General features: G+C 48.8%; 5 protein-coding genes across 5 annotated transcripts; 3 read left to right on the top strand and 2 right to left on the bottom strand.

Moving 5' to 3' along the window:
* Positions 1-586: 586 nt before the first annotated feature.
* BCR38DRAFT_524830 (uncharacterized protein) lies at positions 587-2909 on the top strand (the record flags this gene model as incomplete). Its single annotated transcript, XM_040865299.1, has 12 exons — positions 587-667; positions 756-827; positions 882-938; positions 991-1029; positions 1100-1159; positions 1227-1260; positions 1618-1687; positions 1740-1776; positions 1828-1882; positions 1930-1992; positions 2051-2094; positions 2491-2909. The coding sequence occupies exons 2-12, from the start codon at positions 797-799 to the stop codon at positions 2907-2909; spliced, it is 909 nt and encodes a 302-aa protein (XP_040714865.1). The 5' UTR covers positions 587-667; positions 756-796.
* A 481-nt stretch (positions 2910-3390) lies between these two features.
* Positions 3391-4467, top strand: BCR38DRAFT_458422 (alpha/beta hydrolase fold-domain-containing protein; the record flags this gene model as incomplete). The annotated part of the gene is made up of 6 exons (XM_040862157.1): positions 3391-3609; positions 3649-3733; positions 3810-3889; positions 3920-3975; positions 4066-4287; positions 4326-4467. The coding sequence occupies 6 exons, from the start codon at positions 3391-3393 to the stop codon at positions 4465-4467; spliced, it is 804 nt and encodes a 267-aa protein (XP_040714864.1).
* A 1462-nt stretch (positions 4468-5929) lies between these two features.
* On the top strand, positions 5930-6660 carry BCR38DRAFT_485969 (profilin; the record flags this gene model as incomplete). Its single annotated transcript, XM_040863967.1, has 5 exons — positions 5930-5942; positions 6029-6044; positions 6113-6197; positions 6311-6457; positions 6526-6660. 5 exons carry the CDS (start codon positions 5930-5932, stop codon positions 6658-6660), a joined length of 396 nt encoding a protein of 131 aa, XP_040714863.1.
* A 632-nt stretch (positions 6661-7292) lies between these two features.
* On the bottom strand, positions 7293-8012 carry BCR38DRAFT_485968 (Got1 family protein; the record flags this gene model as incomplete). Its single annotated transcript, XM_040863966.1, has 5 exons — positions 7293-7589; positions 7678-7693; positions 7771-7819; positions 7892-7918; positions 7982-8012. 5 exons carry the CDS (start codon positions 8010-8012, stop codon positions 7293-7295), a joined length of 420 nt encoding a protein of 139 aa, XP_040714862.1.
* A 475-nt stretch (positions 8013-8487) lies between these two features.
* BCR38DRAFT_516246 (uncharacterized protein) lies at positions 8488-9304 on the bottom strand (the record flags this gene model as incomplete). The annotated part of the gene is made up of 2 exons (XM_040865094.1): positions 8818-9304; positions 8488-8712 (listed from the first exon to the last, which is right to left on the bottom strand). Exons 1-2 carry the CDS (start codon positions 9115-9117, stop codon positions 8488-8490), a joined length of 525 nt encoding a protein of 174 aa, XP_040714861.1. The 5' UTR covers positions 9118-9304.
* Positions 9305-13119: the final 3815 nt, after the last annotated feature.

The following is a 13119-nucleotide window of genomic DNA, read 5'->3' as shown; positions in this document are numbered from 1 at the left end:
AAGTAATGGCGCAGACAGAATTCCGTCTCGTTCTTGCCGTAACAGGTCGAAAATTATAGACTTGATGTACTTGTGGTCTAATTCACGATGTGAATCGCCGGTACCTCTGTAGAAATCGTGGGATTCCGGATAGTTGGCTATCACGAAGCCATCGAACGGCGATATCTGTACTGATCCAACCGTTAGACGAATAAGTATATTGCCAATCAGGTATATCGTTGCAATCGTTAAACCATTTCCCTAGATAGCTTCATCGACGCGATTGACGCGTCAGAATGGCTGAGGCCATCGCCGAGTCGTAATTGGAGGGTAGAGCGTGGAACGCCCCATCGGAGGGAAGCCTGGCGCTGGAATATCCCTTGATTGATATCGTTGAGAGCGCCTTGAATCGAATTTTCTGAATATCGAGGTATTGTATAATAATAGCCAATACCGACGATAATCTGTTGTGCCGAAGATTGTTGTAGTTGGCAGATTAAGTGGTCAGAAAGGTGGGGTTGTACGTTAGCAGCTTGGCACGTGCGTATTCCCGACTCATATTGGTGATCTGTGGTCTGTGCGTTATTGATTTGGTTTTAGCTAGTCTGTGCATAGTACAGCTCAAAATGTTCAAAGCTTCGCGATTTCCTTGTCAATTAGTCTCTCCGCGCAACAAATTATCAGAAAGGTGAGCATCTGTTGTTCTGCTTATGCTGGACATATGCGTGCCTTTTCGTCTCGTCTTCCTCGGGTCTAGCATATGCTAATCATAGCAGTGATATCTCAATATAGGCAGTCTTAATCACAAGGAAAAATCATGGCTGCTAACTTCACAACCCAGGACTTCAGTACGTTTTAAGCGTATGCGATAATTGTATGAAGTATACACTAACCGTATACAGCGAATGCGAACGTTCAGAATGCCCGAAACCCCCATCCGGTCTATGGTTATGCACATGGTAAGTTGGCATATGCGATATGTATGCTATGAGACTGAAAATAAGCATATAGGTCCGATCACCAACCCCAATGCCGACTGGGTCCCTAATTGTAAGGATATGCTCCGCGTATAGACTCTACCACAGAGACCATTGGCCGCATATACTAAACATATGCATAGCTCACGCCGTAACGGAACCCGGTCGCCCACTGCCTGCGCTTTCTGCTGCAGAGAACGCTAGTATGAAGCATATCCAATGCATATGCGATATTATGTTAACATATTTATATTATTAAATACGCCGTAGGCTCGAAGCCCCCGGTACCTCTACAAGTGCTCCCGTATGTCAAACCGTGCCCTAATGGCTGGACTAAATACATACGCTGCTACGTAGGTTCGCTCTATTAGCGACTGCGTTACGTCCACCACAATACCATGTTAGTTCTCACCCTACTAACAAAGTCCCCCTGAGAAGATCGATATTATCCGGGCCTAAGCGCTATCCGGCCAGTCCTGAGTAGCCACCTTGTGATAGTCCCGCTGACTACTGGTTTCCCCGTCGCCGTTGCCAGGTCTCTACGTGTATGCAAACATATGTAGCCGCTCCAAATCCCGCTGCGATTTTGAACACCATCAATGGAGGAGTGTAAGGCCTCTATATTCTCGTATGCTCGATTACATATGCTCATCATGTGCAGTTGTTGGATTGAGATTGGGGTTGCGGGCTCTGGCCAGATGTGTGGCCATACCTTCGCCTCGCAGCCCGCCGTATGTGAAGCATATGCTGTTCATATGCATTGTATGTGCTGACCTGGAATAGCTCCGCCGCCATATCCGAACCGCCCACCCTGGCGCTGGTAAGTGGAATTAATAATGTGCATACACACATATGCTAAGAATATGTACAGTTACCAACCCACGTCGTGCTAACGCCAGCGACCAGATGATTCTAGCTGGACAGAAGTCAGTAGAGCACACTTTATACATAATTATTTCTAATGTGGCTGTAGTGCGCTTAAGCAATTCGTGGTATCCAAAGGCTGGCAAAAGGCCAGCTTCCTCCATGAGCCTAGGTATATGCTGAACATATGCAATCAATGTCCGCTTCATACTAACACTATATTGCGTCAGCCTTACTAGCGGTCTTATTAACGAGTACGCTACGGCCTGCGAGCGTATTGCGTGAGTATATCTCAGCGCAAGCCTTGCTAACCTGCGGGCACCACCACGGGACCCCAGCGCCTCGGCCAACGGCCAACATATATTCTTCTTCAACTAGCACGTCTTGTTCTCGTATCAATCAGGTCCGTTGAATTAATCAACTTGGCCGTTGCCTCGGCCACATTGCAATTTGTCGCTGCGATATGCATGCTTACGCTTTCTTTCTTCGATCATGGATGGCCAGCAAAGTTATCGATGCTTCTGGGCATATATCTCTTCCCTACGCTTCTTTTCAATATTTCTCAAACTCGCATATACTGGCTTGCTTCGGAGACGCGGCCTGAGTTGACGTATGCCGGTGCCTTCGCCGCATCAATGTCGTTGATCCTCTACCTTCCGACAGAACCCAGATCCCTTTGGCACTGCGAGTGCCGAGGACTGTCGCGATGTGCTCGAAATTGTCAATCTGTGGACCATCGTGATGGAGCGTGGCGGCCTGGATGCTGCCATGAACTCCGCTGCACGTTCCCAAGGACCAACGTCAACTATTCTCGCTGCGCACGCCGTGCTCAGGCAGAGAATACGCGGTTCCTCGAACGGCATACTCCTGCTAGATGAAGTGTCTTCATCGGTTGATAAAGAGACGGAACGAAGCATGCAAAGCATTATCAAGGCCGAGTTTCAGAGGCATACGATTGTAGCTGTGAGCCATCGGCTAAACATGATCGTGGACTTCAATACAGGTGTGGTTATGGACAAGGGAGAGGTGGCTGAAGTCGGCAATCCTCAGCAACTGGCCAGGACGGTGGACACCAAATTCAGGGACTAATGGCAGGCTATGGGGAAGTAGCAGATAAGTTGGCTCATGTTTCCAAGATAGCCCTCACTCGATTACTGCGCTTCTATCAACGGCGGCGTGAGTGATATCAAGGGTTTACGGTGCTCTTCCTGTCGCTTTTTCACTCGTACGTAATCATGGGACAAAGGTGCAGATGTCGCGTCACTGCAACTCTAATCTTAATCCTCTCTTGGGCTCAACCTCCGAAGTCTGATCCCATAAGTTCAGCTCATGGGACCTTAGCGAGTACTGCACGGTCACAGACGGAGCTGCAATGTCACAAGACGGAATGCAAGGTCACAGTGAGAAGGCAGGAATGGAGCAATACTTGCCATTAAGAAATAAGCTATAAATAGACAAGATATATTGCTCCTAAACTCTGTTTTTGTTATGACCTGTCCATTCAACGTAAAGCCCCAGCCTGTTTCATAAATTGAAACATCTCGAACGCTTCATGGCGGCCAGTGGAGACATGAACATCAACCAGCCTATCCATCCCGATATTCTCAGAAGACTAGACGCTGAATATGTTGCATTTCACTATCGACATCTTCAGTACATTTTCCCTTGCGAAAAAGAGCCATGGAGCCCGTCGTCTCGCCCGAGATTGTCACGTATCGTGCTAGGAGGAATGAAGTCGGTTAAGGTCGGCTCTGTGCAGGACAAGGATGTGGGAAACTTTCAGGCAAGGGTCTTCATACCAGAAGGAGATGTTTCTGGTGAAGGCTAGCCAATGCTATCCTGGTTTCATGGCGGCGGTTGGGTCTTGGGCGGACTCGGAAATGAAAATGCTGTTTTAAGGCATATTTGCAATTGTAAGTCGAACCGTCTTCAGCTCTTGGGGTAATTATAATTAGAGCAACGGCTAACCTTGGTGGAGCGACAAATCAGATATCAGATGTGTTGTAATCACTATCAACTGTCGTCACGCTCCTGGGCACCCATATCTGGCAGCCATCAACGACGTAGTGGTCGGGTATCAATGGGCAACAAGCCGTTAGGTGGCCAAGGATCTAAGTACTTACAGCTGTAGGATATCCATTAGTGGCCTGTCAGCGTAGGTATAGCTAACCTAAGACCTTGCACATTACCCACTTCACTCTGCTTTGCCAAGAGTCGTACACTAAATTATCCAACAAACCTATAGTGGCGCCAGTCTGGCGGCAATTCTGTCCATAAAGATCGCTCATCTGGGACTTACGCCAGGGCCAGTTTTCCAGCTACTACTGAGCCATGTTATTGACAACACGGCCACTACAGCCGGGATCTGGTCAAGCGCCCAGCATGCCCCATGGCTGACTCCCTCTCGGACGACTTGGTACTGGGATATGTATCTCCCCAAGCCCTCCTCTGCCTCCAACTGCGACGCGTCCCTATGTTTTGCCCGCCCGATTTGCTGATGCGGAGCCCCAAGACATTCACAAGGACCGGGGAATGCGATACCTTGGCTCCTGAGGCCCTCCAGTACACCCAATATCTGAGAAGCGCTGGCGTTGAAACCAAAATTGAAATCTACAATGGATTGCGCGTCGTTAACTATGACCCCTAAGACTCCGACATTTGGACAGAAGTTCTTACCTCTTTATATTTTCCGTTATCCCGCGTACTGTTAAGGCCGGCCTTCTTTATCCTTAAGCTGACCTTTCGTTTACTGTTAGGAAAGAGCCGTCATGGCGGGCCGGTCTCAGCTGACCAGCTGAGTCGGGAGGGTTTCGCCCCCGATCCGGTAGAACTCCGGAACCGCCCAGCTTAAGAGGAGAACTCGAGACGCTCCCACCTAACTTAGATTCCTTAAGAATCAGTCTTGCAACAGACGCACCCATACACTGGCCCATCCTAGTTGCTCTTTGTACTACCTGACTATTGTATTGTGAGACGTGTGGTATCCCCGTTATATGTACTTAGAGTAGAAGTGAAGAATATATTTACCTATATAAGAATAGGGCTAGAAATTCCTTTGTATAAAACCTGTCACGACCTGGGTTGCATCGCATTGGTAGAGACCTCGATTAGGTGCTATCGACGAAGATTCTACTCTAAGGAGCGAAGGAAAGAAGATCACAAACTTAGGTTTGAGGGAGCGCGACTAAGTCGTCCACGCTTGGCGGGGCTCCTGCAGGGGTTATGATTGGCTTCCCATCTGGCACTGCCATGGCAGGTGTTCCAGCTGTAAGTCACCTGGTTGTAGTGAGTCTGCGAGGGTTGACCTTCACAAAACCTAGGACTTTAAGTATTCTTAACTTAGAATTTCTTCTTTACGTTCCTTAGATTCCTCATATTTAAAACCGTACTACTACTTATAGAGACTTAGTAGCATACTATAGTAAATAGGTATTTGGCATACGTAGTATATATTGCTTTATTATACGATAGTTGTGTTGGTTTAAGCCCGTCTTTTAGTCCGTCTTATCATAGTTACCTCATTTGTACCCGTTTGCTAAAGCCCTTCCTAGTATTACAAGTAAAGCTTGCTTATCAGAAATCGGGGTATTCCTCGTAGTTATATCTGGCGCTATATTTCTCGAATTGAGGTGGTGGCCGTGGTCGTAGTCGTGGTCATGCTCATAGAATGATGGACGTCTTGGACGTAGCGGAGTACAATGAGGGGGCCGGGGGTTGGTTAATAGAGAAGATAGGTAATCGAATCCATCGCGCTGCTAGAGCGTATCAGCCCTGCCTTGAATGCCATTTCTATGTTCTATCTACTTAATCTTGAATAATGAAATTTGAATGTCGCATGTCTGCTCGCGCGGGGCGCGTGAGTTATTAACCAGGTAATAATTCTCCAAGCGCTAAAAGCAGCCACGCGAGGTGAGCACAGACGAGAGCGGATCCCACATATTCTATCTAGTACGCCGCAACTCTTTCCCTCCTTGACACCATCCTTGGAGAGCTGCACTTCCATTCTTCCAGACATCGCAAACCCTAGAGCAGCAGCAGCAGGCGTCGATTTCCATTCCTTCACAAGACCTATCAATAATACACCCGCATACTTCATATACATCCACATCATGTCGTGGCAAGGTGAGCTTGCCCCAGGTGGAAATAACCCCACCTTTTGGCCCGCGTTTTTGATGAGATAGCTGACTGATTCTTTTGCCTCGTTGCAGCTTATGTTGACTCCAGGTGCGCCCCGACTCGCTATTCCGCAGATTCTGCACATATTATCTCGATACTGACTGGGAACAATGCAGCCTTATCGGCAGCGGTCACCTTGACCAGGGTGCTATCATCAGTGCCGCTGGTGACAGTGTCTGGGCCACGTCTGCTGGATTCACGGTATTTCCACCCCGCCTATCCCGAACCCGTCTATCGTTCTCCGTTGCAAATCTCATAACTGGGTACAACGAAGCATCTGTAATGGACAACAAAGGATTGACAGTTACCATTAGGTTCAACCGGACGAGATGAAGAACCTCGTTGCCATCCTCGCCACCACTAAGGATGCCGTCGATAAGGCCCACGCCGAGGGTGTTCACGTTGCAGGCCAACGATACGTCGTCACGAGAATCGAGGACCGGAGCATCTATGGCCGATTCGTGGGTTGAACCAGATACGTTTGATTGCGGAAGCAGGACAGGACACTGACATGATACGGTGATTCTAGGGCAAGACTGGCATTGTCGTGGTCAAGACAAAGCAGGCTGTCCTCGTTGCTCACTACGGTGAGAACGTCCAACCCGGAAACGCAGTGCAGACCGTGGAGGCACTGGCCGACTACCTCATCAAGGTTGGCTATTAGATCTGATTTCCCGCGCGAGGGGGGCTTGACATTGGATCCAACAAGGGGACATAATCTGGGCCAGACGTAAGAGGGTCAGCGTCAAGGAGAGTATGAGGGGATGGATGCGGCAGTTGTGCGGGGTGCATTGGACGCACCACAAGGTCTTCTAGAGCCTCCTTTTGGGTGGCGATACTACCATCAGGCAGCTGAGACTGTTCTCGCCTGTTCGAAAACCTCGTTCACCGATCCCTAGGATTTGCATAGGCAAATGATAAATGGCCTTTCCCTAATCACCAAAATGAGTCCATACGGACTTTACGCGCGCGCAATCCTATCAATGATCGGCTTTGATTTACATGTACAGCAAGTTGCCCCGCTGATTTGAAAACATGTCTTTTGCCCCCGTTATAGCTCGGGGTATACCAATCCAAGCTACAGGTGCTGGATGCCTTTGGAACCTCTATACCACCAAGTATCGTATCATGAGGTAGTATATGCACACGTACCACAGAACGCCAATAACTCCTTCTCTTTAGAGATCCATGCGATTACAACCAAAAAAGGATCAGGGGGGGCTATGGTGAACAGTCTTCGTGGCCAATCCAGTTCGAGGAAGCCGAACACGTCCGACTTGTCAAGACAAGCTGGGCTTATACCGGCAACTCGGCATTCCGTCTCCCCAGCCCGATCTTGTCAATGAGCACACCAATGTAAGGGCCAATGACCGGGACATTCCTCGCGAACCCAGCTATCGTGCCCAGGAAGTCGCCAAACAGCACCACGATGCCGTACAGCTCCACACAGAACCCGATCAGGGGCCATTTCATGAGAATCAGCAGCAGCCCGCTGAAGAAGGCCGCCGTGCCTTTAGCCTTTTGTTTCCGCGTGAAGAAGAGAAGCGTCTTCTGGGGTCCGATGATGATGGTCAGGCCGATGAGGAAGAGGATCTAGAGATTTCGCGCGCGTTAGGGTCGAGTCTAATCGAGAGGGAGATAGACATTGAGGAATGGAGGATGGAAGAGAACAACGGCGTACGTTTCCCATGGCGAGCCTGCGTCAAGGTTGGTTAGTCACTTTGTTGCGCGAAGGGCTGGCACGGGGGAAAGTGGGCGGGCATGCAAAACTCACATAGCTCTATCAAAGAAGAGCATCACTCCTCCAACTAGGAAGAAACCTCCTGTAGCCGAGCAAAAGGGGACCCATTAGTCCAGCTGTTCCTTGTGCGCGATCGCTCAAGACCTCCACGTACCGCCAGAGCAGAAGGCGACTCCGATCTCTAAAGCACTGTCAGTTGGCGCATTCTCCAGAGACCCCCCAGTCAACAGCGGGAGGAGCTTACTCTGCGAATCTGTTAACCACATTGTCGGCATTCTGACCGTATTGCGTGTGCCAATTGCAAGTCTGGGGGCGGTTGATCCAGAGGTTATTCAGTCGTATCGTAATCGAGGTTTCCGAATGTGGGCTTATTTGGCGGCGGCAACCTTGTTGGGCGGTGTTGACCGAAAAGCGAGTTGCTGCAAGTTCGCCATGGACATGTGTTCGAGTAAACTTAGAAGCTTTCATTAAACACGGGCCGGTCGAGTCAGGGGTCCAGAACCGTGTGTCAGTTTGGCGGTTCGTTCTTGCGTTGCAGCACCAAAACATTGTGGGGAGGAACATCACCAGCCACAGTTGTACCCTTGAAAATTGCAGGAAAATTGCGAATGTAACTTGCGTCCCTATTCTCTGCACAAACAACATTGCTTTGAGGCACACGAAGACCTGACATCTTCCCACCTGCACCGTGGTCCTGCACATGGTTCAGCTGCAAACTTGCTCACTGCAAGCCCATTATTGCCTCGGATGTCACGAGGTAAAGTCTTCACTTGAGCCAGCAAGCATCTGCGAGTGGTTCCCATAAGCCACTCGACAGAAAATGCGCAACCGCGGCCGACGCTCTGGCCAACTAGTCGCGCGGATGAGCAGCGCCGCCTTTGAGCGCGTGAGGCCGCGCGACGCTGCGGGCCCTGGGTGAGCCAGGCAGCTCTGCATCAGAGATTTGTTGTTATCCCGATAACCTGAAGCGATTAGCTATTCTGCATCAGAGACCGGCCCCAGCGACAGCACCCATTGGGGAATTTTGTCAGCAGTGTCTTGACCTGCAGACTCTCTATCAAGAAGCCGGGGGTCATTTACCTCTCTGGGCATGTGATTGGACTGAGATGGTAACACCTCCGCAGCACCACCCTGGCACCAACGGAGGGGGCTGAAAGTTGAACATCTTTGTGCGAGCGCATAAAATTTCCTCTGTTCAGTATTCCTCTTCCCCCCGCGCCTCCCCCCCGGACGAGATTGACGGGGGTTGAGGGTGTCTCGTACTTGGCCAGGTAACGGGTACTGGTGAGCTCGTCGTAGTTTGTCGACATGGAACTTGTTGTAGAAGTTTGACCGGGTATCTGCCAACACTACTATGTATGAGTCTGGTGTGTTGGCCATGGAGTATTTTGCTCTTAGCCAGTCTAAGCTCTCTTCTTTGGCCTACCGGTACTGTAATCGCCGAGGTTTAGCTAAGCTGTGTCTCCAGTTTCGAATTCCTCGGCTGATGCGCATTTATAATTCGCACATAGCTCTTGACGCTGTTGGATTGTAGCCATAGATACTTGCGCTAGCTCCATTATTCTATGGATTTGCTGGAGGAATTCCTCTGCTCGTTGCTCTGGGGAGGACGAGGCGCATATATCCATGTCTTCCAGCGCGATAAGGGGGGAAAGGGGGGTCGTGCCCGTGAGTCATTAAAAAGGGGCTTGTCCTTATGGAAGAGCAGATCCTACCATTGAGGGCCAACGTGGCCACTGGTAGCCACCGTTCCCAGTCCGTCTGGTTTCGATTGATATAAGCCCGTAGGAAAGCCGGTATCTCCTGATTCATGCATTCAGTTTTGCCGTTCGTCTGTAGGTGGTACGCCGTGCTTAGTCTCTGCTTGATTCCCGCCAGTCGGCAGAGGTGCTGCCGGAATCAGCTTACCCATTGGGTCACCTGTCGCTAGTAATGCACCGCGGCTAGCTGTGGAAGCGGAAGTGTGCTGTTATGAATCTCTCTGCGCAGGCTTCTGCTTCCGTGGTTTCCATTGGCTCTAATAGCACTGAATTATTCAAGCGGTCAGCTATGACCCAAAGGTACTTGCAGTTGTATAATGGTGGCAGATCGGTAATAGAGTCTATAGATGGCCTCCCATTCTGTTTGTGCCTCAGCTGTAGGCTCCGGGGCCCGTCTTTACTCCGGAGCTAGGCTTTCCCCTGGCTTGTAGCTGCTATTGCGCCTTCTTCTACACTGTCGCTATCGAAAGTGCTGTCTTCGGTGGCCTCGAGTAGAGCTGGTCTGGTGGCAGTATTGCGAATGCCAACTCCTCGGTTTCCGCCGCGACCGTTTTTCTTGTCCACTGGGTTTATTGCGGGGTGGTGAGGGCAATCCTTTTATAAGTGCTCGCTTGCTCTACACCGCATGCAGTTACCCTCTGCGAGCCGGCGTCTCCTTTCCTCCTGCGAAATTCAATTTAACTTGGGATGGATCTCAATGTCTCAACGACAATCCTTACGAGGCGATCAAGAAGAGGTAGCTGATCGTCTCCTTGATATCCAGCTAGGACCTCTCCATTATCATTTTTTGTAGGGACCCAGTTCTTCTTCTTTCTCTTTCCATTGCAAGTAGGTGCCTCATTGACTTCAGATACATTATTGCTGCTCGCAGGCATCATATTCGTCTAATCAGGGATGTTAGTCATTGGCTGAGAACTAGGCTGTGCCTGGGGTTCAGCCTATGCGCCGTCTTGATTGAGTCTAGGTCCAACAAAAGTTGCATCCGCAGAATTTCCAGTATGTCATCTTTCTCGTTCATTGGCATTCGTCGAAAAGTTTTCCCTTGCTCCGTTCAGCTGAAGAGTATCAGCATCATCTGGCTCTGTCACACTCTCGCTGATTGGACCAACTCGCTGGATGTAACGGTTTGTTCCAGAACGCTGACTGAGCAGTCTAATGTAATCCGCAACCACATAGTCGAAGACTGGACTTCCTCGAACTTATTAGAGCCGATTGGCTTAGATCTTAGTCATATTTGGTGAAAGTATTAGAGGAGCGGTGTTCACTGGGAGTGAGCCTGTACGTCCGATCAAACGGAAATCTGGTGTATATCTACTTTGAATCGTATTTTTACTTCCAGTTTTGATATAGACCGTACAATTCAGTGTTGCTAGGGTTGTTCGCTAGAATCGCTCGGACGATATGGTAAAGGTTCCGATTATTGACAGCAGCCGCATAGATATCTCCCGCAATCTCTCTTCTAACATCTGACGACTTTCCCGAGACTGGTGTAGGATCAGAGTAGACCTTTTTTTCCCCGTGCCGCATTGGCAAAATCCAATAGAAGTGCCGAAAACCAGATACTTACATCCTAGAAGTGATGTCCAACTTGATTGCAATACCAATAAATTAATACTCCCCCGGCAAATCCATTGCACGTATTGTCCAGTAACGAGTGCCTCGTTCACCACCAATACTACCAATACTATTCACGTTTTTCTGAACATGAGAGTCATCTGAGGTGATACCTCATTGCAGAGGATCCCTAAGGAACTTGGCTGAGTAGCATCCTCACCTGCTGTAGCTTCTTTGGCTCCCTCGGCAGAGACGTTTTCAAAATCGAAAATCCTTGCGTGACATTACCTTATGTGGCTTCTATCAAGCGCTCTCAATATTCTCAATCGTGTTGTCGACAATGAATCCGTATGTGAAGAAGCGAATCATATTCTGCTGCGTTGTTAAATAGGGCCAACTCCTGACTTTTGCTTTTCGTCTATGTCGAAGAATTTAACGCAGCTGAAACCTTGGCATCTCCGAGTCTGCTTTCTTCAAGTCTGTAGATCAATTTCTCATGTTCAAAGATAGCATCGTATAATGCCTTTGCTGTTGGCTGCACCTTTGTCATGTAAAACCCGTGAAGATCTTCTTCAGGCCGAGTCTGTCGTCGAGGATTCTCGCTCTTCCACTGTTATTCCATAGAAAGTGCCGAGATATCCCATGTCTTGAACTCCTTTCCGATTGAATGAAGAATGTTTCTCGTGTCCTGATGGCACCAACGCAACCAGGACGAAGCTTTCTTGGTCTCGAAACCATCAATGTAATAATCGGAACAAGTATCCTCGAATATCCCCACATATTTCGTGACGTTCCCCCCCTTAAAGGTTTTGAGGTCGTTGATTCCTTGCCCTGGGCAAATAAATAGAAACCTGAACATCTTCAAAATGATGGCGGGTTAATGTTTCCTCTTGAGGTATCCATCTGGCTTGGTGCTTTCTGAGGTAGGTGTGTAAGCTCGACGGCTGAAGTAGATGAAGTCAGTGATGATTGCGTATGCTCCAGTGAGAATACCAAATACGTCAATGCTAGAGGTGTCTCTTCGGTCATCTGAATAGAATAGAGGGAATAGAAGGGATAGAAGTTTTTGAATGAATGGAATAATCGTCCGGTATAGACACAGAATGAGAAAATGCTGATTGATGTTGACACTCAACAGTGCAACGCCTTCCTCATATGCAGGGACTTATGGCAGGAAAAGCAGTTGGAAGACAAAAGCGATTATTCGTACGCCTTAGCAACACTTTAGTTGTAGACGGGCTGAACGGGACTCCACCAGAATCATCCCAAGCTCTTTTTCTCCGCTTCCAGAGAGTACCATGCCCCGCCGGCTCACCGGTAACCTCAAAAGAGCACAACACTGCAAAAACACTCATTGTTGTCTTATATACAGTTCTACTATTATTGAAGCTATTTATAAGAAAATTACACCGTTATATAGCCCTTTTCTTACCATACTGCCACTTCGGGTGACGATAGGGGCTGGCAAATCCTGGGCCAAATGGTCTGATTCTGAAGAATCACTCCTCCCTAACAACTACCATAACTTCACCGTTGTTAGCCGTATTCTGACCCTGTTTGGGCGGAATTGGCTCAATAGCTGCGAGTGCTTCTGGTAACGTCATAAAGCACTTAGGTAATGCTTTACACTTCTTGTCCCTTTTTAACCGGTCAAGTTCTTCCTGTGATGCAGCAGACTTCATACGTTCCGCCACCAAATCGGCCTCTATAGCCTCAAAGCCCTTGGCTACCTTCTATAGCTTATAGCGACTATTTATGGTCGATTTTTTGGCTAAATTGCGGATCTGGCGGCTAGTACGGGGGTAGTTAACCGCTGGCCTGGTACGACGTGTTTACATGAAACTCTATGAGGGCACTACAATTGATTGTGTTTTGCCGGCGAAAGACCACACCATCGTGATCCCGAAATATACGTCTGGAATCAAGGTTACTGTGTTGGGTGTCAATGTTGAATAGAGTCGAACTGGAATCAGGGCTTATCCCCGAGAGTCGATATAGGTTCTTCGCGTTTCACTTTGATAATTTCTACTCTGCTTGCACGATGCACCAATCCATAATATTACCGTAG

Source organism: Pseudomassariella vexata (assembly GCF_002105095.1).
Source record: "Pseudomassariella vexata strain CBS 129021 chromosome Unknown BCR38scaffold_8, whole genome shotgun sequence".
In the NCBI taxonomy this organism is placed as follows: Eukaryota; Fungi; Ascomycota; class Sordariomycetes; order Amphisphaeriales; family Pseudomassariaceae; genus Pseudomassariella; species Pseudomassariella vexata.
The sequence above is the reverse complement of the archived record's forward strand: the minus strand, read 5'-3'. Positions and strand labels throughout refer to the sequence as shown.